Source organism: Melopsittacus undulatus, chromosome Z (assembly GCF_012275295.1).
Source record: "Melopsittacus undulatus isolate bMelUnd1 chromosome Z, bMelUnd1.mat.Z, whole genome shotgun sequence".
Classification (NCBI taxonomy): domain Eukaryota; kingdom Metazoa; phylum Chordata; class Aves; order Psittaciformes; family Psittaculidae; genus Melopsittacus; species Melopsittacus undulatus.
In genome coordinates, this window is record NC_047557.1 from 30243050 (window position 1) to 30266859 (window position 23810).

The 23810-nt window shown below is 39.3% G+C and overlaps 1 protein-coding gene across 3 annotated transcripts in view; it reads left to right on the forward strand.

Moving 5' to 3' along the window:
• The window catches only part of KDM4C (lysine demethylase 4C), a 265851-nt gene that overhangs the window by 149129 nt on the left and 92912 nt on the right, over window positions 1-23810 (forward strand). For 2 of the 3 annotated variants that reach the window (XM_034073180.1, XM_034073181.1), the window contains exons 13-14: window positions 22083-22264; window positions 23022-23238. The exons of the other annotated variant lie outside the window; for it this stretch is intronic. In XM_034073180.1, coding sequence (XP_033929071.1) covers window positions 22083-22264; window positions 23022-23238 — 399 coding nt within the window. The remainder of the gene's footprint in view (window positions 1-22082; window positions 22265-23021; window positions 23239-23810) is intronic. 3 annotated transcript variants of the gene reach the window in all.

Below are 23810 nucleotides of genomic sequence, written 5' to 3' on the forward strand. Positions count from 1 at the left end.
TACTTCAATTAGCCGTTAAGCATCTTTCTGAAAATTAGACACAGCTTAGGTCCATGATCTTTATCATAAATGGATATGGATATCTTGAGGGCTAGACAGAGCATATTTCAGAAAGCGTTCTGGTAATTTACACAGAAAAGATGATATTAACAGTAAGATTCATCTAGTAAAGTAATTAAAGATTTAAATATGTGGTAGGTTGCAGTTAAATTGCTATTTTTTAATTAGAGATTATGTTCCTTTTGCTTGCTGATCCTTTTTCAATGTTATAGTTAAAACAGAGTGTAAAATGTCTAATGCATGGATTTAAGCATGGATGTGTATGATATAATTTGGCTAGATGATGATGTGATGACACTGGTTTGTTCATATTAAGGATTCTGCTCTTTGTCTGCTATCTTGTCCGGTAGTTTGTCAGCTTTTCAGTGTCTTAATTTTACATGAAAGTAGCAGCATCCCAACAAGAAGTCATATACCTTCCAGTCTTTCCTCCTTATGTGATGATTCTCCTTCTGGTAGATAAGGGTATATTTTTTGTGAGAAAAAGAAAATGTTGCCTTAGAATCATTTCAAGCAGCTATTAAGCACCTGTCTGCTCATTGATTGAAGGAAGTAATTAACAGTTTTATTGGACATGGCAGTAATTGGTGTTTCCTAGCTGCAACTGGAATTTTATTTTATTTTCATGTGACTTTTTTTCATTGCGATCTAATTTATCAGCATGTGTTTGTGACAACATTAGAAGAGAAACAATAGACTTTGGATGAGCAGAATGTTTACATCCAAAACACAGACTGAAGAACTGCTGAGGGAGATGGGCAAACTGATGCCTCATTAGCTTTCCTGGCAGATGCTGGTGTGCGTGTTAAAGGTCCATGGCTAGATGAATGCCACTCAAAGGAGATTATTCTGACCATGTTCAGGAATGTTTGTTGTCAGGTATAAGGGGAATAATCAGTATTAAATGTACTAATGACTGTGTTCTTTATGAAGATGCTTCATCCTTATTCTGGAGTTACCAGAAATACAATTCAGCATGCATACTTACCCATTTTTTTGTTATCTGTGTTTTTTTGAACAAAAATAATGCTGGTAATGTCTATGATACTGTAGTTCCTCTGTAATTTTTGGGTTCATCTATCCCTCTTACAAGGAGCATTTGTGCACTGATACATTACTTTATATTTTAGTTTATCTGAGTCTGGTAAAATTGTAAATGTAAACAAAATGGAGGAAGAAGATACGGGCTCGTGCTACTGTCGTGGTTTAAATCAAGTCCACACACAGCTTGTTCATTCACTCCCCCCCTTCGCTCCCCCAACTTCCGGAGAGTTAGGAAGGAGAACCCAAAGAATGTAGCCCCCACGGGTTGAGATAAGAACGGTTTAATAGCTAAGCCACAACACAAATCACTACTGCTACTACTACTACAAATAATAATGATAAAGCCAATAACAGGTGAAGAGAATACAACACCTCACCAGCGACCGACCCATAACTTACTCCACCCTGCCCGACCGAGCACCGACCGATACCTCCTCATCCCCCCAGAGCTCCATCCCTTCTGGTTCTCTCCCGGTTACATCCTGGGTATGACGTGCTATGGTATGAATACCTCTTTGGCTAGCCTGGGTCAGGTGTCCTGTCTCTCCTTCCTCCCGGCCTCCCCTCCTCCCTGGCAGAGCATGAGCTCAGAAAAGTCCTTGGCCAGAGTAAGCATTTGAGCAGTAACTCAAAACATGCTCGCTATCAGCAATCATTCTCAGCCCGAAAGTCAAAACACAGCACTGCACCAGCTACCAAGAAGGAGAAAAATGACTGCTACTGCTCAAACCAGGACAGCTATTATGAAAAACTAAGAAATCGGGGCTTTGTAGTTCATGTGCAAATCATGTCACTTCCCACAATTTGGATAGTGTGTAGCCATTTCTAATACAGGTAATTTATATTCAAATTAATGTATTTGAACTCCTTCAAATACTAAGGTTCTATTAGGAAGTTTCTGTGAATAGAGATGATTGGAGTCTGTTATTAGTATGAAGGCAGCATTCTTTGACACTGTCAGGCATTTCAGAATCCTAATTTGGCAACCAGAATACTATCGTATTTGACAGCATACTTAAATTTTAGCAGAGAATTTCTGGATTGTCTATTAATACAGAGTCCTTTGCAGAAATTAATTTCCTTTTCATTGGATCGCTTGGATATTGACTTCTGTGTTTTCTTTTTGTCACTGCATATACTCTTTTATGTGTATGTTTCTACATGATCTGAATGTTTCCCTTACAGAAAAATGACTGGATTAATTGTTTCTTTGTGGTCTATTGGTGCTCTTTTGTTTTGTTTTGGGTTAGTTGTTTTTTTTTCTGCACTCTCCCTGAAACCTTCCCCTATATAAATCTTGATTTCTGAGGCTTCCTTATTATGATCATTTTTGTGTAATTAATGTCTAAAGGACTGAGCAATGAGAAATGCTGGGGGCTGGGGAATCAATCCCAGAAATTATAGCTCAGGCTGCCAGTTTAGAAAAATAAGTGTGGCAGTACAGTGTGACTGTATGTCACACTCACAATACTAATAATTTTTATGTAATGAACCTTGGTGTATGCTCAATGTGGTATATTAGCTTGTGGTAATATTATTCTTTTGTATTTAATGCAGTTATATTTCTGCTCACTTAAGCAATAAAAAAAGCAAATTCAGCAGAAGGAGCAAGCATACTGACTTTGGATGCACATTGGTTGGTCCCAGGGATTTCTTTCAAGCAATATTTGGCCATGCAACATTAGAAACTGTTTTTAGATTCAAGCTGACTAAAATTTCCCATTGCCCTAAATGATATAATAATGATGTACAGATTGAATTCAGTATGGGTTTCTTTGTATGTGGTTTTTAGTGTTTTAAATATGATTCAGAAGTTCAAAGTAATTTTGTCTTTGTTACTTTGTAAGAAAAGGAATTTGAGAAAACTATAGTGAGTGGAAAACGTGGCTTATATAAGAGTTTGATTAGTGAAAATTGTTACTTCTACAGCTGTAGTTTTCCTTCTGCTATGACATAGCACACTTAGTATCCTGTGGGATGTGCTTGATTTGATATGAGTAGTCGAGCCATATAAGGTAATGTCATAGAATCACAGAATCATAGAGTGGTTAGGACTGGAAAGGACTCATCTTGTTCCAACCCCCCTGCCTGGGGAGGGATGTCTTCACTAGACCAGGTTGTTCCAAGCCCCGTCCAACCTGGCCTTGAACACTGCCAGGGATTGGGCAGCCACAGCTTCTCTGGGCAACCTGTGCCAGTGCTTCAGCACCCTCATAGCGAAGAATTTCTTCCTAATAGCCAATCTGAATATCTTCACTTTCAGTTTACAGCCATTCCCCCTTGTGCTGTCACTACATGCCCTTGTAAAAAGTCCCTCTACAGCTTTCCTGTCAGCCCGTTTAGGTATTAGAAAGAAAAAAAAAAAAGCATGCTGAAATAGGGGAATGTGATTATTTTGATTCAGGGCTTAGAATGCCAGATTTTTCTTGAAGATTCTTCCTTATTTAAGAAAGAAATGTTAAGTGTGTTACTTAGGAGGTAGAGAAAAATTTGTTAACCAATTGATAGAAGCATTTATTTTTGCCATATAAGTATTATAATTTGCAGTATTGCTTTCACTCCCTACTGTATTGATCTGTTTTTTGAGTGGAGTTTTACTTCCTTAAGAATAATTTGCTCTTGTGTAAGCATGAGTTAGTCAAGTACAGAATTGGCATTTCTTATGCTTCATCGTCTAGCATTTGAATAGACCAGTACTATCTACTACTTGGAGCAGTATCGCTATGCTAGGAAAATGTTTTCTCTGCTTTCCTCTGGTACCTACATTACTTCTGATTTCTTTAAGTTAAATTTTCAAGCTTTGATTACCATAATTAATAAAAAGTACTTATATGGTATGTGGTATCCTGAAGACTCAAAAAACTCCTATAAAATTATGGTAGAATCTTTGTAGGCATTTAAGAAAGGAAGGTTTTGAAAGATCAAATGTTAACATTATCTGAATGTCCAGTACTGTTTGTCAGCCTTGTGGGCTAGCAGCTGATCTGCAGAAATGGCAAGAACTGACGACTTTGATTATCACTGGTGCCTTTGGTCTCCTGACATCTTTCGTGACCAGTGCTTAACTGCCTTAGAGTGGACACCTACAAATGTTAGGATCCAAGAGCAGCCATTTTGAATCAAGAAGGGAATACAGACCAGTTCTTCTAACATTTATGCCTTATTTGCTGCTCATTGATCATTAAGACTCATTGTCCTCTGGCTGAAACTTACAGTTCTAATTGCTCAGCCTTTTTAGCTTATAATATTTTACCTCTTAAAGGGGTGCATATAACTGCAGTCTTAGATACAAAGGCATGTGTAATTTCTCATTATCAAGCATGCCAAAATGAAAATGTATTTCTGGCTGCATTAGTACAACCTTCAATAACCTTCTCAAGGGTAGCTATGGAGCCAGTAGGCAAACTGGATGTGATGTTTGCCAGTGAGACAGATGTCTCTTCTGTAACGTTATCTTCTAGAGCTGAACTTCCATTCCTATAATAATGGTTTGAAGAGAAACACAGAAAACTTATGACTTGCTTTTAACGAGGATTAGTTCCCTGAAGTATTCATACAGAGGATTGCCTAATAAATTACCCTAGTTCCAAGATACCATAGTAGTCTTTTTTTTTTCAAATTAATATAAAATCCAGCCTATAAAGTTGTCATTGCTTTTGTCAAAATGTGAAGCTCTTTTGCAGATCGTCAGTATTGGAAGTGACTTGATTTTAATGCCAGTGGGGTTTTGCTAAATGCAATTTCTAGGCTGAGAAATGCGTTATATATTTTTTTTTAAATGTGCAAAATAATTACACTTAAGAAATAGGTCCTTGAGGGAGTTTATATGCAATTGTTGTCTAGTATATGGAGTGTTTATGGGACATTTGTTTTAGTGATCTATGCAGGAACTGTAGCCTGAAGCTATTAATTTATAATTCCAATTTGGGCATTGATTTGTCATGTGAATTTGGACCTGTGATTGTATTTTTTTGGTTTGCATCTTCCATACTTAATTTATGAAGATAAGTTGCTATTAGGGGCCTCTGGTTTCAGTGAAGAGCTTCATAACAATCTTAACTGTAAGCATTCAAGTAACCTGATTCCTCAAAATTCTGCTTGTGTTTTGCCCAGACATCTAACCTGACATTGACATAGGTTAGATTTGTGCTGCCTAAGAGATAAAAAATAACAACAAAATATGTTTTCCCTATGTGGTACTGCTTCTTGTCTTGTCAACACAATAATCCTGTAAAATTAGATTTACAGATGATGTAAATGTAAACCTAATCTCTATGCCATGAGTCCTTAGAGCTTTCTCAAAGTTGGTTAGTTTATCAGCAGCATAGCAATGTAAATTAAATACATTTTAGTTATTTTGCCATTTGTCAGGTGGAAGAGCTGTGGTCCGATATAGTCATAGAATCATAGAATCATAGAATAGTTAGGATTGGAAAGGACCTCAAGATCATCTAGTTCCAACCCCCCTGCCATGGGCAGGGACACCCCACACTAAACCATATCACCCAAGGCTTCATCCAACCTGGCCTTGAACACTGCCAGGGATGGAGCATTCACAACCTCCCTGGGCAACCCATTCCAGTACCTCACCACCCTAACAGGAAAGAATTTCTCCCTTATATCCATTCTAAACCTCTGCTGTCTAAGTTTCAAGCCGTTACCCCTGGTCCTATCACTACGGTCCCTAATGAATAGTCCCTCCCCAGCATCCCTGTAGGCCCCCTTCAGATAGGGGAAGGCTGCTAGGAGGTCTCCACGGAGCCTTCTCTTCTCCAGGCTGAACAGCCCCAACTTTCTTAGCCTGTCTTCATATGGGAAGTGCTCCAGTCCCCTGATCATCCTCGTGGCCCTCCTCTGGACTTGTTCCAAAAGTTCCATGTCCTTTTTATGTTGAGGGCACCAGAACTGCACACAATACGCCAAGTGAGGTCTCCCGAGAGCAGAGTAGAGGGGCAGGATCACCTCCTTTGACCTGCTGGTCACGTTCCTTTTGATGCAGCCCAGAAAACGGTTGGCTTTCTGGACTGTGAGCGCACACTGCTGGCTCATGTTTATTTTCTCATTGACTAACACCCCCAAGTCCTTCTCCGCAGGACTACCATGAATTTCCTTTTTGCTCAACCTTAGCTGTGCCTGGGATTGCTCCCACCCAGGTATAGGACCTTGCACTTGTCATGGTTAAACTTCATGAGGTTGGCATCAGCCCACCTCACAGGCATGTCAAGGTCCCTCTGGATGGCATTCCTTCCCTCCAGTGTATCAACCGAACCCCACAGCTTGGTGTCATCGTCAAAGTTCAGTTAGATATTTCATGTATGGAAAATACACTGCATAATATAAAATTCACTTATTTGAAATCACTTTATGTTACATGGGACTTTGATTGAGCAGAGTGATAACAGCGTGCACACAAATCGCAGTACAGGTACAAACTATGTTTTCGCGAGTAACAATTGTGATACATAGTTCAGTCATAATCATAGAATGATAGAATGATTTGGATTGGAAGGGATATTAAAGATGATCTAGTTCTACCACCCACTGCCATGGGTAGGAACACCGTCCACTAGATGAGGTTGCTCATAGTCCTCTCCAACCTGGTGTTTTCCAGGCTGAGCTAGCGCAACTCTCTCAACCTGTCTCCATAGCAGAGGTGCTTCAACCCTCTCATCATCTTTTTGGTGTCTTCTAGACTTGCTTAAGCAGGTCAACATCCCTCTTGTGTTGGGGACCCCAGAGCTGGATGCAGTACTGCTGGTGCGGTCTTAGAAGAGCAGAGTCCCTTGACCTGCTGGCCATGCTCCTTTTGATGCAGCCCAGCATACGGTTTGATTTCTAGGCTTCATCTGCACACCCTGTTGGCTCATGTTGAACTTCTCAGCAACCAGCACCCCTATGTCTTTCTCGGGGCTGCCATCACCCCATTTTCCACCCAGCCTGTAGCTGTGCCTGAGATTGTCCCGACCTAAGTGCAGGACCTTGCACTTTGCCTTGCTGAACTTCATAAGGTTGGCATTGGCCCACCTCTCAAGCATGTCAAGGTCCCTCTGGATGGCATCCGTTCCCTCCAGCATGTTAACCACATGACACAGCTTGGTGTCATTGGCAAACTTGCGGAAGGCGCACTCAACCCCACTGTCCATGTTGCTGACAGAGATGTTAAACAAGACCATTCCCAATATACTGACCCTTGAGGAATGCCACTTATCACCAGTTTCCTGTTAGACATTGAGCCGTTGACCACAACTGGCTGAGTGCAACTGTCCAGCCAATTCGTTATGCACTGAGTGGTCCATCTGTCAAATCCGTGCCTCTCCAGTTTAGAGACAAGGATGCCATGTGGGACCGTCAAAGTCCAGGTAGGTGACATCAGTCACTCTTCCTTTATCCACGAGCGCTGTGGCCCATAGAAGGGTCCCATTTGGTGACCCATCATAGAAGGCTACCAGATTTGTCAGGCACTTTTTACCCATAGTAAAGCCATGTTGGCATTCACCAATCACCCCTTGTTGTCCATGTGCCTTAACATAGTTTCCATTAGGATCTGCTCCATGATCTTGCCAGGCACTGAGGTGAGACTGCCTGGCCTGTAGTTCCCTGGGTTTTCTTTTTTTTTTCCCCCTTTTTAAAATGGTTATATTTCCCCTTTTCCAGTCAGGAGGAGCTTCATTTAACAGCTCTGATTTCTTAAATATGATGGATAATTGCTTGGTAACTTCATCTGCTAGTTGAAGCAGGACCTGCAGATGCATCTTCTCAGGCTTTGTGCACCTTCATGTTCCTTACATGATCTTGAACCTGATCTTCTACAGCAGGTGGTTCTTCATTCTCCCTGCCCCTGCCTTTACATTTTGCTTCTTGTGCAGTGTGGCTGGAGCTCTTGCTGGTAAAGACCTAGTAAAAATGTTGAGTACCTCAGTCTTCCCCATGTCCTGGATAACCAGGTCTCCTGTTTCCTTCTAGAGGGGGCCCACAATTTCCAGGCTACACATCCTTGCTTCTGCTCTCTGTAGGTCTCTTTTTATGCTGGAATTTGTCCAGGGTCTCCTTGTTCATCCACGCAGGCCTCCTGGTGTTCTTGTCCAACTTCCTCTTTGTTGGGATACAAAGCTCCTGAACATGGAAGAGGTGATCCTTGAATATTAACCAGCTTTCTTGGGTCAGTCTTCCCTCCAGGGCTTTATCTCATGGCATTCCACCAAGAAGATTCCTCAAGAGGCCAGAGTTCGCTCTACTGAAGTCCAGGGCAGCAAACTTAGTGCACACCCTCCTCACTGCCCTGGGTCTCCTCTCAAGCTCCACCATTTCAAATGCAAATTTTAAATACAAATATGAATTTCATTACTGGTGTCTAATAATATGCTCACTGTCGCAATGCTGGATGTTTCCATCCTCTGGAAGTAGCATGCAGGTTGTGACTGAAGCAGGCCCATTACTTCTTTGTTTGCTGTGGGAGCAAATATTTTCATAATACTTTCTTCTTACATGTCACCTGAGTCATCACTGTGAAAAGGATCATTATCAAACCAGATATCTCTTGACCATTCATTGTTCTTGGTATACATGGTGGCCATCACTTTAATGAGGTCTGTTGCGGTAGACCACAGCAAATGATCCCTAAATGTAAGGGCATCATGTATGATTTAAGACTGCAACTTTGAGGCTAAAAACTTGATTCTCTGTGTGTATTTGGTATGTATTGTGTTATCTTTATGACTGTTTCTTTTTGTTGTTTTAGCATGCTGTGTGTCATTTCTTCTCTGCTAACTTCTGCACTGCTGCTCACAAGCAACCTTTGAAGCTCCATTTTCTCTTTTTTTTTTCAGCTTCTTAGAACCTTTCAACTTTCACAGTCATCCTAAATATCAGTGGGATCAGTGCTTTGTCCATGACAAGTCCTGGTTATGGTTTTCTCTCTTTTTCAATGTTACTGATGAGATTTTTTCAGCCTGTGCTAGTATTTATAGTAATTCTATCTCTTTTAAATAGTAGTGGTCTTGTCTGTGGCCAGTCTTATCACTACCTGTTCTTAATCACAATGAACGTTTTCTCTACTAGGTTCTTATTTGTAACTAATACCAAGTCAGAAAGGATATTTTTGCTGAAGTAATCATCAGTGTTTAAGGAGCACTGCTAACCCTCAGGAATATCCTGCTGACTATGCCAGTTAATGTCAGAGTATTATACACTCTGACTAGGTTCTTTTAGATAGTTTGGATATGTAGAGTTTAATGAAAAACGGATTTTTTTCTTATTTGAAGTTACTCGAAGTTACATGGGATTTCAATTTAGCAGAATGATACAGCAATGCACTTAAATCACAGTGAAAGTGCAAATTATGCTTAGCAGAGTATAGCAATTGTAATATACAGTTCAATCACAGTACAAGTACAAATTACATTTAGCAAACCATAGCAGTTACAATGCACAGTTCAATCACATAACAAATATGAATTTCATTGCAGGACTCTAATGATATGCTCAAGAAAAATCATACTGTCCTAGTTATCTAAATGCTTTCAATTCTGTCAAATTGTCACTTTTACAATTTTTTGAGCCCTGATTTTTTTTTGACCTCTCAAATCGTTTTGAGATCTGCAACAATTGATGTATTATACATTTTTGGTACTTCACTTTTTTAAATAAAGCACTTCGTTAGTATCTTTTGTGACCTAAACCTTATCTAATCTGTTTAATCTTAGGCTTAGCCTCTGGAGCTCTGATTTAGAATGGCTATCTTTGCACACAGTTTTTATGAGAACTGAAAAATGATAATTGAGAATTCAGTTGATAATTCAGCAATTAGACTCTCTAACCAAAAAATGTATACGTTATTTATAGCACTGTTGCTGTACAGTACCATACTGGAAATCAGCTTCCTTGTACAGTACAATAAATAAAAAAGTTTGTATTTTCATGTTTTGACACAGAATCTATGGCTTTCATTACTGACAAACAGAAACATAATTTGTGAAACTGAGTTTGCTGATATACTGCAGAAACAGTGAAGTTTTGAAGTTGCAACTCTTTTTCTCTGACTGCCTTTTTTTAAAAAAAATTATTATTTCCTCTAGGACATTTAAAACTATAAATAATGCCTCCCAGGGCTGAGATTATACTCAACTACCTGAAAAATAACAGATGCTGCTGTGCTCTTCATAGCAGAGAATGCTGCTGTACAAAGCCAGGAAACATCCGTGGAACATAACTCCAAGCAGCAAAATCATTGTTGAGATTGGCAAAAGCAAATTGTACTGTATTAGTGTCTATGGCTTTTCACATCTGCTGGGTAAAATCAGCAAATACTGGCAGCAGCCCATTCTGCAAATGGCCCAAATGTTTTCTGTCTGAGAATCTGAGTTTAACTTAGTAAGCAAAAACCGTTCACAGTAATAATACTGAGTGCTGGAGCAACTTTGACACAAACTATTAGACCAATAACATTTGTGAAAACATTTATTTCTTTCACTTACCTCCTTGGAAGGTGTCATGGTTGAAGCCCAGCCAGCAGCCCAGAACCACACAGCCACTTGCTCACTCCCCTCCTTCCTCCCACTGCTCTGGGTGGGATGGAGAGGACATTTGAAAGAATGTAACCCCCATGGGCTGAGATTGGAACAGTCCAGTAACTAAGGTATAACACAAACCACTGCTGCTACCACCAATAATAATGACAATGATAAGGGAAATAACAAGGGAAGAGAATACAAATGCTCACCTCCCGCCAAATGATACCCACACTGACCGAGCAGTGATCTAACCCTTCCAGATAACTGCCCCAGTTTACATAGTGGGCATGATGTGCTATGGTATGGAATACCTCTTTGGTTAGTTTGGATCAGGTGTCCTGTCTCTGGTTCCTCCTGGCTTCCCCTCCTCCCTGACAGAGCATGAGCCTCACAAAGTCCTTGGTCAGAGTAAACATTACTGAGCAACAACTAAAAACATCAGTGTTATCAGTGCTGTTCCCAGTCCGAAGGTCAAAACCACAGCACTGCACCAGCTACTAAGAAGGAGAAAAACACAGGACAGTATCCAACCCTTATTCCATACCATTCATGTAATCTTTCAGTAGACCATCACTCTTGTCTCATAAATGTATATATATTTATATATATACACAAAGAGACAGATACTATTCTTTAGTCCATGGACCAGTCCCTATAAAGCTGCTGAGTTCATCCCATCCATGATGTCAGGCTCTATTGCTTGTAACAGTCTTTCAGAGCAGGCGAGGCTGTGTGCAATGTTGGATTGTTGCCTGCTGATGATACCACAGAACTTGTCTGGTTTCATCAAAGTTCATTCTCTGTTGGGATGATGGTCGGAGGGAAGTCAGGGCCAGTGGCTGGTGTCCTGAAGACATTTAGTTGGTGGGCTACCAAAGTGCGACATAGCAGGCAACAGCATACAATTGGGTTCATTGGCTGTTTTCCCCTAAAATCAAATCTCCTTGAGGTACACATTGGAATTCCCCATCTTGCCACATTACTCACCAAGTATATCCGGGTACCTGAGCAAAAGCAGTCCCATGAGTGGGTTTGCCTTTACCTGGAGCAGGAATAACCCAGACTGTCTTCCCTAGCAAATTCTTCAAGTGCACCACAGGAACTTTATCCCCTTCTACAGTACATAAAAGTTCTGACTGGGCTGGGCCAGCCCTGTTAGCAGATCCTCTGGTGTTGACCAACCAGGTGGCTTCTGGTAAATGTGCATCCCAGTGTTTGAAAGTTCCCCTACCCATTGCTCTCAGTGTAGTTTTTAACAGCCTATTGTACCGTTCGATTTTCCCAGAGGCTGGTGCATGGTAGGGGATGTGATATACCCACTCAATGCCATGCTCTTTGGCCCAAGCGTCTATCAGATTGTTCCAGAAATGAGTCCCATTGTCTGACTCAGTTCTCTCTGGGGTGCCGTGTCACCACAAAATCTGTTTCTTGAGGCCCAGGATAGTGTTCCAGGCAGTGACGTGGGGCACAGCGTATGTTTCCAGCCATCTGGTTGTTGCTTCCACCATGTCAAGGACATGGCTCTTGCCTTGGTGGGTTGGTGGGAGTGGGGTATAATATTTGTACTTCAGCCATTGTCTTCCATAACAAAGAGGCTTTAACTGCTTGGTTTGCTTAATTGTAGCACATATTTCATGGCTTTCACCATGAAATGGTGATGGCTTTCACCTCAGCAAACTGACTTGATTCACCCTCTCCTTCAGCAGTTTCTGCAACTTGTTGCAGGGGACTCCATACGGCTGCCTTCCATCTCTGATGCTTTCCCACAATGCGGCAGGTCCCATCAGTAAACAAGGCATACTGCTTTTCGCCTTCTGACAGTTTATTTTATGCTGGGGCCTCTTCAGCACGCATCAGCTCCTCCTCTGGTGACATTCCAAAATCCTTGCCCTCTGGCCAGTCCATGATGACTTCTAGAATGCCTGGACAACTGTGATTTCCTGTTGGAGCTTGTTGTGTAATTAGTGCAGCCCATTTACTCCATGTAGCATCAGTTGCATGATGTGTAGAGGAGACCCTGCCTTTAAACATTCAGCCCATCACGGGCAACCAGGGTGCCAGGAGGAGCTGTGCTTCAGAGCCAATCACTTCCAAAGCAACTCGAACCCCTTCATAGGCTGCCGTTATCTCTTTCTCTGTTGAGGTATAGCTGACCTCAGATCCTTCGTATCCCTGACTCCAAAAGCTGAGGGGTTGACCTTGAGTCTCCCCTGGAATTTTCTGCCAGAGGCTTCAGGTAGGACCATTCTCCCCAGCTGTGGTGTACAGTACATTTTTTACATCTGTCCTGGTCTGGACTGATCCAAGGGCTCCTGCATGAACTATCTCTCGTTTAATTTGCTCAAAGGCTTGTTGTTGCTCAGGGCTCACAATCAAACTGTAATTTGGGATGTGCATCCTCCAGAACCCCACAGCACCCAAGAAAGCTTGTGTTTCTTTCTTATTAGTTGGTGGAGACGTTGCTGTTGTTGATCACATTTGTGGGGATCTGGCACAGTAACTGTAAGTGTATTGTTTTAAAAGGAATTTCCTTCATAGCAAAGCATATTCTGGGCTATAATTTTCTTTTTGTCTACACAGTTTGTTTAAGTGAATTGTTTTATTAAATATGTAAAGCGATACAGATGCATATAAGTAATTTCATTCATGAGAACTAGTGTATACAAAATTACATGGATTAATGAATTTTGCATGAATAGTCTTTTCAGGTAAAAAACACGAACTGGTATGGAGTTTGCCATTGTTAATTACCTTGTAGTATAAGTACCACTGTGGCTGAATTATTTTATCCTACAGTAAGGTTTATAACAACTGCTAGGCATTTATTTAAAGTCCTTGATTGGCCCATCAAATGTTTCTGCTTTTTTTTTTTTTTTGAATAAAGAGCACTTGCTCTATCTCCTTAGGAAATAAAATATTTAACCTCATTATAAATTATATTTGGTAAAGTAATATTATAACAAATCATTATTTTTGAAGTGAAGTAAAAATGCCTTGGTGGCTCATGGAGAATTGAGATCTGTGTTAGGGATGGCAGTAAAGAAATGTTTTATATTAAATATGATATAAAATTTACAGGAAAATAATTGATTTTACATGGAACTTTGCATTAGCTAAGTGATACAGCAATAGGAATATCCTGCTTTATGTCACTGGGGGGGAATTGGTATTAGTCCGTTTTAGAATTCAGCACAAATATGTGAGTCAGTTGCAGCCAGAAACATAACAGAAGTTAAAAGAAACAGGCTTCATTCATATATAAATATATATATATATGTATTTTTTTAAATGTGGGTACTAACAAACATGCATGATAAGCTGTCCTTGGGAGGCTACAAGAGGCAGAAATGTCACTCTCATTGTGTGAAGGCCGCTGCACATCACAGTTAATGTCAAAGCATACCAAAATAAGGAATATGTTTAATGATGTATTTATAAGCTATTTGAATCCAAATAGGATATATTGTCAGAATGTATCTAGTAAAGGGTCTTTGAACTTGACTAAAACATACTGCTCCAACTTTAAAGGTTTAAGTCTTATCCAGGAAATATCTGTCTGGTTTAAACTATAATGCCCAATACTATAGCAGAACTCAAGTCAGTCTTTTGCTTGTAAACACTACTTATATGCCAATGCTAAAGAACTGAATTCTGTGTTCCTTGTTCAAAAGTCTCTCTGAGCAGTTTCTCACAGATGTCCCACACAATACTTACTTAATATTTAATATCAAATTTGCTGGAAAATAATTGATGTTACATGGGACTTTGCATTAGCTAAGTGATACAGCCATGTACTGAAATCATAATACAAGTACAAAATGGCAATTGCAATATACAGTTGGATCATAGTATGAATATGATTCTTATTACTGGTCTGTTCATAGAATAGAATCATAGAATAGTTAGGGTTGGAAAGGACCTTAAGATCATCTAGTTCCAAACCCCCTGCCATTGGCAACTATTCATGCTCACTTTCACAGTGCTGAGTGCCACTGCTTGATGGGAAGGAAAATGTGGGTTGAAGTCAGCTCAAACCTGTTGGTCTCTTCAAAATTCATTTTAGTCAATGCTCAACTTTTAACACTCTGTGATGGACTGAAGCCTTGGGTGATATGGTTTAGTGTGAGGTGTCCCTGCCCATGGCAGGGGGGTTGGAACTAGATGATCTTGAGGTCCTTTCCAATCCTAACTATTCTATGATTCTATGTTGTGGTCTGACTGGCTCAGGACGACATTTGCCATCTTCTGATTAAATATTTATAGAACCAGCTGGTCCACCCAGCTAATGCAGCCATTAATCTAAAACAAAGGCCACACTCTGTTCCTATTTATGTTGAGATAAATTTGGCTTCCTTTGCAACAGCTGTGGGCAGACAGTCCACAGATTCTCAAAGTCTAGATGGACACCAGTGACAAGTTGCATTACAATGTGGTCCTTACTTGGACCAGTACTGTTTAGTAACTTCATCAGTGACATAGACAGTGGGATTGAGTGCACAGTCAGCAAGTCTGCAGATGACACAAGCTGAGTGGTGGAGCTGACACGCTCAAGGGTTGGAATGCCATCCAGAGGGACGTGAACAGGCTTGAGAGGTGGGTCCATGCAAACCTCAGGAGGTTCAACAAGCCCAAGTGTGCCTGGGTTGGGGCAGCTGCTGGTATCAATATAGGCTGCGGGATGAAGGGGTTGAGGGCACCACTGAGGAGAAGGACTTGGGGAGACTGGTGTGTGAAGGACTGGACATAATCAGGCAGTGTGCGTGCATGAAGGCCAGAAGGCAAATTGTATCCTGGGCTGCATGAAAAGGAGAGTGGCAGCAGGTCAAGGAAGGTGATTCTGCCCCTCTGCTCTGGTAAGACACCACCTGAAGTGCTGTGACCAGTTCTGGCGTCCTCAGAACAGAAAAGACATGGACATGTTGGAGAGGGTCCGGAGAAGGGCCACAGAAGTGATCAGAGGGCTGAAGTGCCTCTCCTATGAGGAAGGCTGGGAGAGTTGGGGTTGTTCAGCCTGGAGAAGAGAGGACTCTGGGGAGACCTTATTGTGGCCTTTCAGTTCTGAAAAGGAGCCTATAGGAAAAATGGGGAGAGACTTTTTAGCAGGGGCTGTTGTGGCAGGACAAGGGGTGGTGGTTTTAAACTAAGAGTTGAGATTCAGGCTGGTTGTGAAGAAGAAATTCTTTACAATGAGAGTGGTAAAACACTGCACAGGTTGCCCAGAGAGGTGGTGGATGTGGTTCTGGGCAACCTGATCTAGTTGAACATGTCCCTTCTCATTGCAAATGGGTTGAAGTAGATGGCTTTTGAAGGTCCCTTCCAATCCAGATACTCTGTGAAAGATAAGATCATCTTGGGGGTGTTTTTGTTTCTTTCTGTGGCATCTGGGAATTCTGGAAACTCTGAATGACAATTCCACATTTTTTTCCACCAAGTGACATCCTTGTTAAGGAGCCAAATCTTAGAAGGTCCTTATGGCTCTTATTCATTACACAAGGGTGATATGAACTTTTTACAGCTGCAAAGGTAGAAGCTGGCTTGATTCATAGAACTGTAGAATGGTTAGGGGATTAGAGTTTATTTTATAATGTCCATAGTCATGTTTTGAACTTTGTAAGGAAAATATTCTTTACTGTGATGATGGTGAGGCAGTGGAACAGGTTGCCCAGAGAAGTGATAAGTGCTCCATCCGTGGCAGTGTGCAAGGCCAGGTTGGACAGAGCCTTGGGTGACAGAGTTTAGTGTGAGGTGTCCCTGCCTGTGATATTTAATTTTATTTCCTAGCTGTGATTGAATTGCTATGAGTTTTTGGGGGTTATGCTTATTTTAGATATTTCCAATGATGCAAGTACAAGTCTTTTTCTTTCTTCAAGTCCTATTTTTTTAATCTTTTTAAAAATTTAGTTTAATTTAATTTTTATGTGGTGCAAGATATTGTGTAGACAGACCTTTTTAATGTAAAAATGGTTTATTTTAGTGTGGGTTATTTAATTTTTATTTAATATAACTCCTCAAGCATGTCACATTCCAGATAGTAAAAGCTTAAGGAGATAAGCAGAGGATTTTCATTTTTGCCGTTAAGAGTAAAGAAGCCGTCTACTGTGTATTTATAATTACAGAATTTTAATGCATCCTTACAAAGTGTGCTGGATGGTTCTCGTATTTTCACTCGAAGTAGGGAGTTACCACACACACCTTTGTATAATCAGTGTTTGAGGATGGTGTCTTATCTACTGAAGTTCGCCGGAGAAAAATGGTTTCAAGAAAAGAGTGAGCTTGCCTGTAATAAAGTGAATTGATAATTATAGTTCTGTTGCATTGTTAAGGAATTCTGAATTCCAGAAACCTATATTTCAGGTTAAGCAAAACATTTACAGTTGAACATGGTGTTGCGTGAGAAGGTGTTCTCTTAAAGAGATGTTTATTTTTGTAGTTGATGTGATGGCCTCGCATGCTATGGGAATAATTACTGGAACTATAATGTTGTGATTCACATAGAGATTAAACAATGGAATAGATCAGCTAAACACTCTAAGGATGGTTCTGTGAGTATTTGTCTGTGTGCCTATGTGTTATTCATGAGAGTCTGCAGTCTCTTGAACAGTGCTGTCAATTGAGCTGCAAATCTATATTGAGTTTCCTTGTCATGGCTAGCAGGTCCAATTCCTGTATTTTCTTTTATTCCCTCTGACAGCAAGTTGATTTGATGTTTCTTTACTGACGAATACAAAGAATTTATTATTCTCTTTTGTCTTGATTAATTATTAATTTGGAATGTAAGTTTCATGCTGAAAAACTATAAAAAGTAAATGTCACATCGGAGTTCTCACCAGGGAATTCTGCTACACATGTGTGCAGAGTCCTGTTCATGTGCATACTGGAAATGAACTGTGAGGAAGTGTCAGTAATTTTATCCAGGTTACAATAGATAAGGAAGTCAGGATAGATTTCCTAGCTCCATTTCATGTGTTGTACAAAGAAAATGCTCTCCATAGGTATATATTGTGTTTCATACCACTCCATTGGCTGACCTGGGTCTTATGGCTTGTCTGCCTTGAACCACTGGTAGCTGCTCTTAGAGGCCAGTTTATTGCAAAGAAGGCTATACTGAATGACACATATTGTAGAGCAGTGCTGTTTGGCAACACTGCATAAATGACTGTTCATCAAAACTTGCTATACCAGAACTGAGACAATCTTACAGGCTCTTTAGAAGAATTCTAATATACAAGATCTTTAGTGAAACATCATGTTCAGAGTGCTTCTTGAAACACGTTATAGTGGTCTTGTAAAGTAGATGTGTGATTTTTTGAGGGCAGTGTTTGAGTCTCTTTCACTGTGGGAAATAATGTTTCCACCAAGCTTTTTGCATGTCTTGAGTGCTTCAAAATTGTACTGGTACATAATTGAGGTAGCAGTTATGCCTGCTTATGTCAGTAGAGACTCCACAAATTGTTCTCCATTCTTTTAGAATCCTCAGTTAAGGTGGGTTTTGAATGGAGGCAACTGGAGGTTGTGGTTGCCTTGTGTCCCTTACACCATTGCATAAAAGCATACAAAGATGCTGGGTACTTCCATATTTCTAACAGACATACCTGGTCAAAAAACATTAAGCTCACATGAAGCACCTGAATGACTACCCTGAAACCACATGTAGCAATATGAATCAGAAAGTAGATTTATTAAAGGCTAAGTTGCTGATTCCTATTCAGTTATGTAGTTAATAATGAAAGGAGTCATTAAAGAGAGTAAGAGGAAGTGAAAAGTACTAGATAAATAGCAAAAATCTCTTTTAAAAGCCTCCTAAAATCCCCTCATGTTTTCCACGTTCTTCTGGGACATGACTAAGTATTTTTGAGTTATCAAATGGACAAGCGAAGAAAGGCAATAAACTGTGCCAAGACAGCAGCGTTTGTTAACATCAAGTGATTATATACTCTCTGCTTTCTCTCTGATAGTTGGAGATCTGTTTTTTATTTCCTTGTCTGTTTTGGATAACTAGATTCTCAGTTTTCATTCATGGTGTAAAACTTACTTGACTTCATGGAAACCAGGAAGGTTCCTGTACTACCTGAGAAGCTGACATGGAAATTCTTCCTATGGATGATACTAGTATACCTTGGAAAAAGCACACAAAGTGAAACTGCCCAAGTTCTACTGATGTATAACATTTACATAGGAGACTGCATATTCTAGCTGTTGAGAAAGTTGTTGAAATCAACATTGTTGTCCTTTTCTGTAATGGGTGTTATGTACTTTGCAACTCTTTTTTTTTAATATCAGTTTCTTTTGGCATTTTATGATTTCAGTGTGTGGATGAATATTGTTATATTTCTGAAGCCCTTAAAGATGCTAAATTAAGCTCGAGGTTGCCTAGGAAATTCTTGAAGAGAACTAAAATTCACAAACCATACAGTAGTGGCAACAGAGCATCAAAGTTTATATTCCTTAAAAACATCTATTCTGTCTATTCCTAATTTTGTGTACTGTTAGTCTGGCATTCCTTTAAGAAGTACTGGGTTAGCTAGTTTCCTTCTGAAAGAAGAAGGGATATTTTTACTTTCCTGGCTGTGGTTCTGGGATTGTTATGGTGGAGAAAGGTGACATACTGCAGGGTGTAATATGCAGAAGGATCACATCAGAGAGTCTGGGTGCCATAGTTCATGCAAAGAGACTAAGAAACTGCAGTAATGGTTGAGAAGACAGTCATACCTCTAGGAAGGTAGAATGCATAACTGGAGATGTTGGAGATCAGAGACAAATGAGAAGAGTTTACTTCTGGTCAGTAAGTAACTGGATGTAAATGTAATGTAAAAAAGAAAATAAATTTATGAAAATATTGTTAGTTTGGGGTTTTTTTAAGTTGCGGAAGATACAGTCCAATGCATCTGCATGTGACACTTTGCCCGTGGCTTCATTTAGAATGAGGTTTGAAAATAAACACAAAACTCTAGAAAGCCACAAATTGTTGTTAAGTATGCTGCCAGATTTTTTTCCTGGATCATGCACTCTTTTCAGTCCATCAGTCTGGAAGGGAATTGTAAAGACCACACAAGGAGAACTGAAAATGTGGTGTTTGTATGTATTTAAAGTATAAATATTGTTCCCATCAAAAGCAGAACCAATATGGTCATGAACTCAGCAATATGCTGAAGGCAGTAGGAGCCACAGCACTATGTGAGAGAACTAGAGCTATCACACTGAAACAGATTCTAGGACTGGAAATCCGAAGACAGGTTTCTGATGAAAGAGTGGCATAATAGGCTGATGTTCAGGGTGAAAACTTTAACACTCATGGTAGAATTATTTAGCAGTGGTAAGGAGTGCTGCAATGAAAGGATGTAAGTTTCAAAGTGGATAATAGATATGGAAGATGTAAGTTCACAACAAATTTTGTGTTCCTCTTTGTAGTCTTCATAACACACAACCACAACCAAGCCCTGAATTCTCTGTAAGGTCACAGCTATAATGAAGATATTTAAAATAATGGCAGTATAAGCTCCTGAAAGAAAGCAGTGTCAATGAAAGAATTCAGAAAATAAGTTACAAAAGATGAAGCCACTTGTGAGACTGTTCTGTAAAGGAAAATTTAAACAAATAGAAAAGGAACTAGAGACATAGATTTCAGAGCTATTTATTTTACAGTTCTGTAAAATTGGAGGCAATAGAAAAAAATATGATTGGATAGAATGTTTTTTAACTAAAAGCTTAGTTAAGGTTTTAACTTTAAGAAATTCAGAAAGCTATAAAGGTGATGCTGGCATTTATATTTTAGTCTCTTCCTTGGTTTCAGCTATTTACTCATTGCTATTCTATTACAGCTATGTTATTCGCCATAAAATTCTGCTGCTGAATAATGACTTGGTGACAGCTTTTATGCAGATGTTTTGTATTTTTCCTTCTACCTGGATTATTGGCAAATGCTTATTGAATTGATATTAAGTCCTCTCGAGGGACTATAAAGAATGAAATAAAATTCACATGCAAAATATATTGAATAATTTTTTTAAAACATTTGGCTTGGTTTTAGACAAATATTTTAATCATATTTCATTCAACATCGATAAAGACGCTATCAACTTTATAGTGCTTTTGTAGCAATGTGTGACAATTTATTATATGAGGAGACCCATAAAGTCTCCACTTTTTTGTAAAGTGGATGAAGGCAGTCATGGGCTGAAAGAATGTGATGATTCAGCTTACTGTACTTCATTAAATATTTCTCTGTTGTAAGAATCTTACTCATTTGAAATGAACAATTTTTCTTAAATACATCATTAGAAAAGGACTGTATGCTATAGACCTTTTTTTGTTAGCTGAAAGTTCTATTCAGTAGCTTTCCACATTTTCCTTCCCACATTCATATTATTTTAATTATTCTAATTGACACCTACATGTCTTCCCATTGATTATGAAAGACTTAATAGACACTGCCCACTTAAATGAACAGAACCACAGACCTCATCGTTAATCAGAGCAGCATATAAAGACACAATTCAGAAGAACATACTTAACATCTCCTATCAGTAATGCATTAATTTCTAGAATGAAAAGACATTTCCTCCTAATTATCTGTATGTTTCACAGGTGGTAAAGTCACTAGATTGCCTGTGAGGATATCTGGAGGTTTCCAACCAGCTCAGACATGTGCCTAGGTTTAAACTCTGGTGTAAACAAATAGATCATTAATAATTATGCTGTTGATTCCACTGTGGCAAGGGTTTTATATTCAGTTTCTTTTTCACAGCTTTCCCTTTTCCACATTTTTCTCAAGAGCCAATGACTCATTTCTAGATTATAGCTATTGAATGATCTATTTCTCAGTTTCAATCTGATTTTAATTCCCACCTTCTCTAGAGCTTTTAATGTCATCAAGTCAGCTTTATGTAGTCCTTCATCAATACAACAACCTTTTACAACATCCAGAACAGATCACGGATGCTACCAAATAATTATTCCTGTTATGGGATCCAGCATGCATGTTGAGCTACATGGTAGATCTAATTGTTCTCTGTTGCTCACTGGCTATAAAATTTGTCTCTTTTTCCCTTTGGAAAATGAGTGTCAATTTCCATAAAGAGTTGAGAGGTGCCATTTTGGGTGAATGGAGTTGTTCATTTGGTGCTGCTTGTCAGCATGTAACATGTTTACATTAGGACAGAGTACATGGAGGGAAACGTAAAGAAACGTGAAAGTGAGATGTAACATTGAGATTGAATGCAGACTGTAAGCTGTAGAGCTAGTGGCATACTTTCTTATGCTCTGTGTGCAGCAATCAGCTCATAATGCAGAAAGTCATGAATGATGCATCAGGAGAAGTGTGCAGAAAAGTAGTTTATAATTCTTTTAGACTTCTTCATTTGCATTCACATAGACTTCTTAAAGCATTGTTTTATCTTCATTGTTAGCAAACCATTATTGTTCATCTTTATTCCAGGTCTACAATGTAATTAATTATTTGTTTTCTTTAAGAATTGCCTGAGACTACCTTAATTGAAGAGAAAGTTCAAGAGACAGAAATATGGGCCAGGCCTCTGGTCTACCTTTGGCAGACAGGGGTACCCAATTTCAATGCTGAAAAAGAATACAATGCAGCTTGTGCAAAAAAGGAACCCCACTGTGCCATTTGCACTCTTCTCATGCCATACTATAGGGTAAGCAAGATCCTAACAGCTCCATCTCCAGGTGAAGTGTGAAATAGCTGCCCAGTTATCTAATTTTCATTAAAATAGAAATAAGCTTATGCAGCTGATTTTTATGAGATAGCTATTGTTAAAATTAGAACTGAGACACTGTTCACCTCCATTTATCCTTGTTTGCTGACAGTGTGCTTTTAGCTATTTCCTTATGTCTATCTTCAGATATTTTTTTATTGGAGCCTTTTCTATGTCTCCTTCTTGCAGTGCTAAAGAAATAAGTGTGTTCACAGTACTGAGGCCTTCTCAGGAATAATATTCCCACAGAAAAGTCTAATGCAGGGGACCATTTGATAGTGGCTTGCGGAATTCCCATGTCAAATGTCAGCTAAAAACGCTGCCGTAGTACTATGGTCCTAGTTCTGAAGCTGTTAAACTGGAATCCCTTATCATGGGGATTAGGAAGAAAGTTTTTATTTGCAGTAGACCTAGTTAAAGGGTTCAGAAGGGCACAGAGATACAGAATCATTGAACACTGCTTTAATGACACTAGTTTGTAGATTGAGTGCTGTTCTAGATTTCAAAGTTACTTGAACAGTCAAGGAACTACAGAATGACTGTGATAAATACCTAGAAGCAGTTAATATTCTCATGAAACTGTTACATTCTTAGTGCAAAAGTTAGGAGGGAAGAAGTCATTTTGTCATTGTCAAAAGGAAAAGTAAGTAAGACTTTCCTTTCTTTTACTTAAATATAAATTTTGCTTATTTTCTAGCCAGACAGTCATGATGAAGAAAGCCCTACTTTCAGGGAAGCAAATTCAGCAGAAACACTGATGACTGAAAATGAGAAGACCAAACCTCTTATTCCAGAGATGTGTTTTATTTATAGTGAGGAAAACACTGAAAACTATCCATCAAATGCCTTTATTGAAGAAGATGGAACAAGTCTTCTGATTTGCTGTGCAAAGTGTTGTGTACGGGTTCATGCAAGTAAATACACTAATTGTTCAGTTGCCAGAAATGTAATTTCAAATTTTGTGTTATTGATAAATAATAGTTAACTAGGCTTCTAGTATGCCTATAAAATACTTGAAGAACATTTCCACATGTAATGCTTCAATCACTGGCCAAATATTTTAAAAACTATGTTAACTTTTCTGTAGACTTCTGATTCTTGTTTCAATTCTGAGCAATTAAATTCCTCTTCTGCTTCTCATATTTGAAACCACTGTCCTTAATATGTCCTTATTAAGTAGTCAGGGTGAAATCCTGCTGGGTTTGAGGACTTGTGAATATTGCTGTTGACTTTAGGTATATAGTAATATCCGTCACCTTGCATTCTTTTTTATTTCAAGAGTGACTGATGAATGCATGGATTTTCTGCATTATCTTCTACACAGTAGGGCCTCAATAGTTATCTCAGAGAAGTCCATGTGAAATTTTTACATGGAAGTGGAGTATAATTGCATAGAATAAATGTTAGTACACTAATTCAGATTGTACATTTTTGTTGCAGGGAGAATTGGAGATTTGCTATTCAATAAAACATAAGAAAAATAATT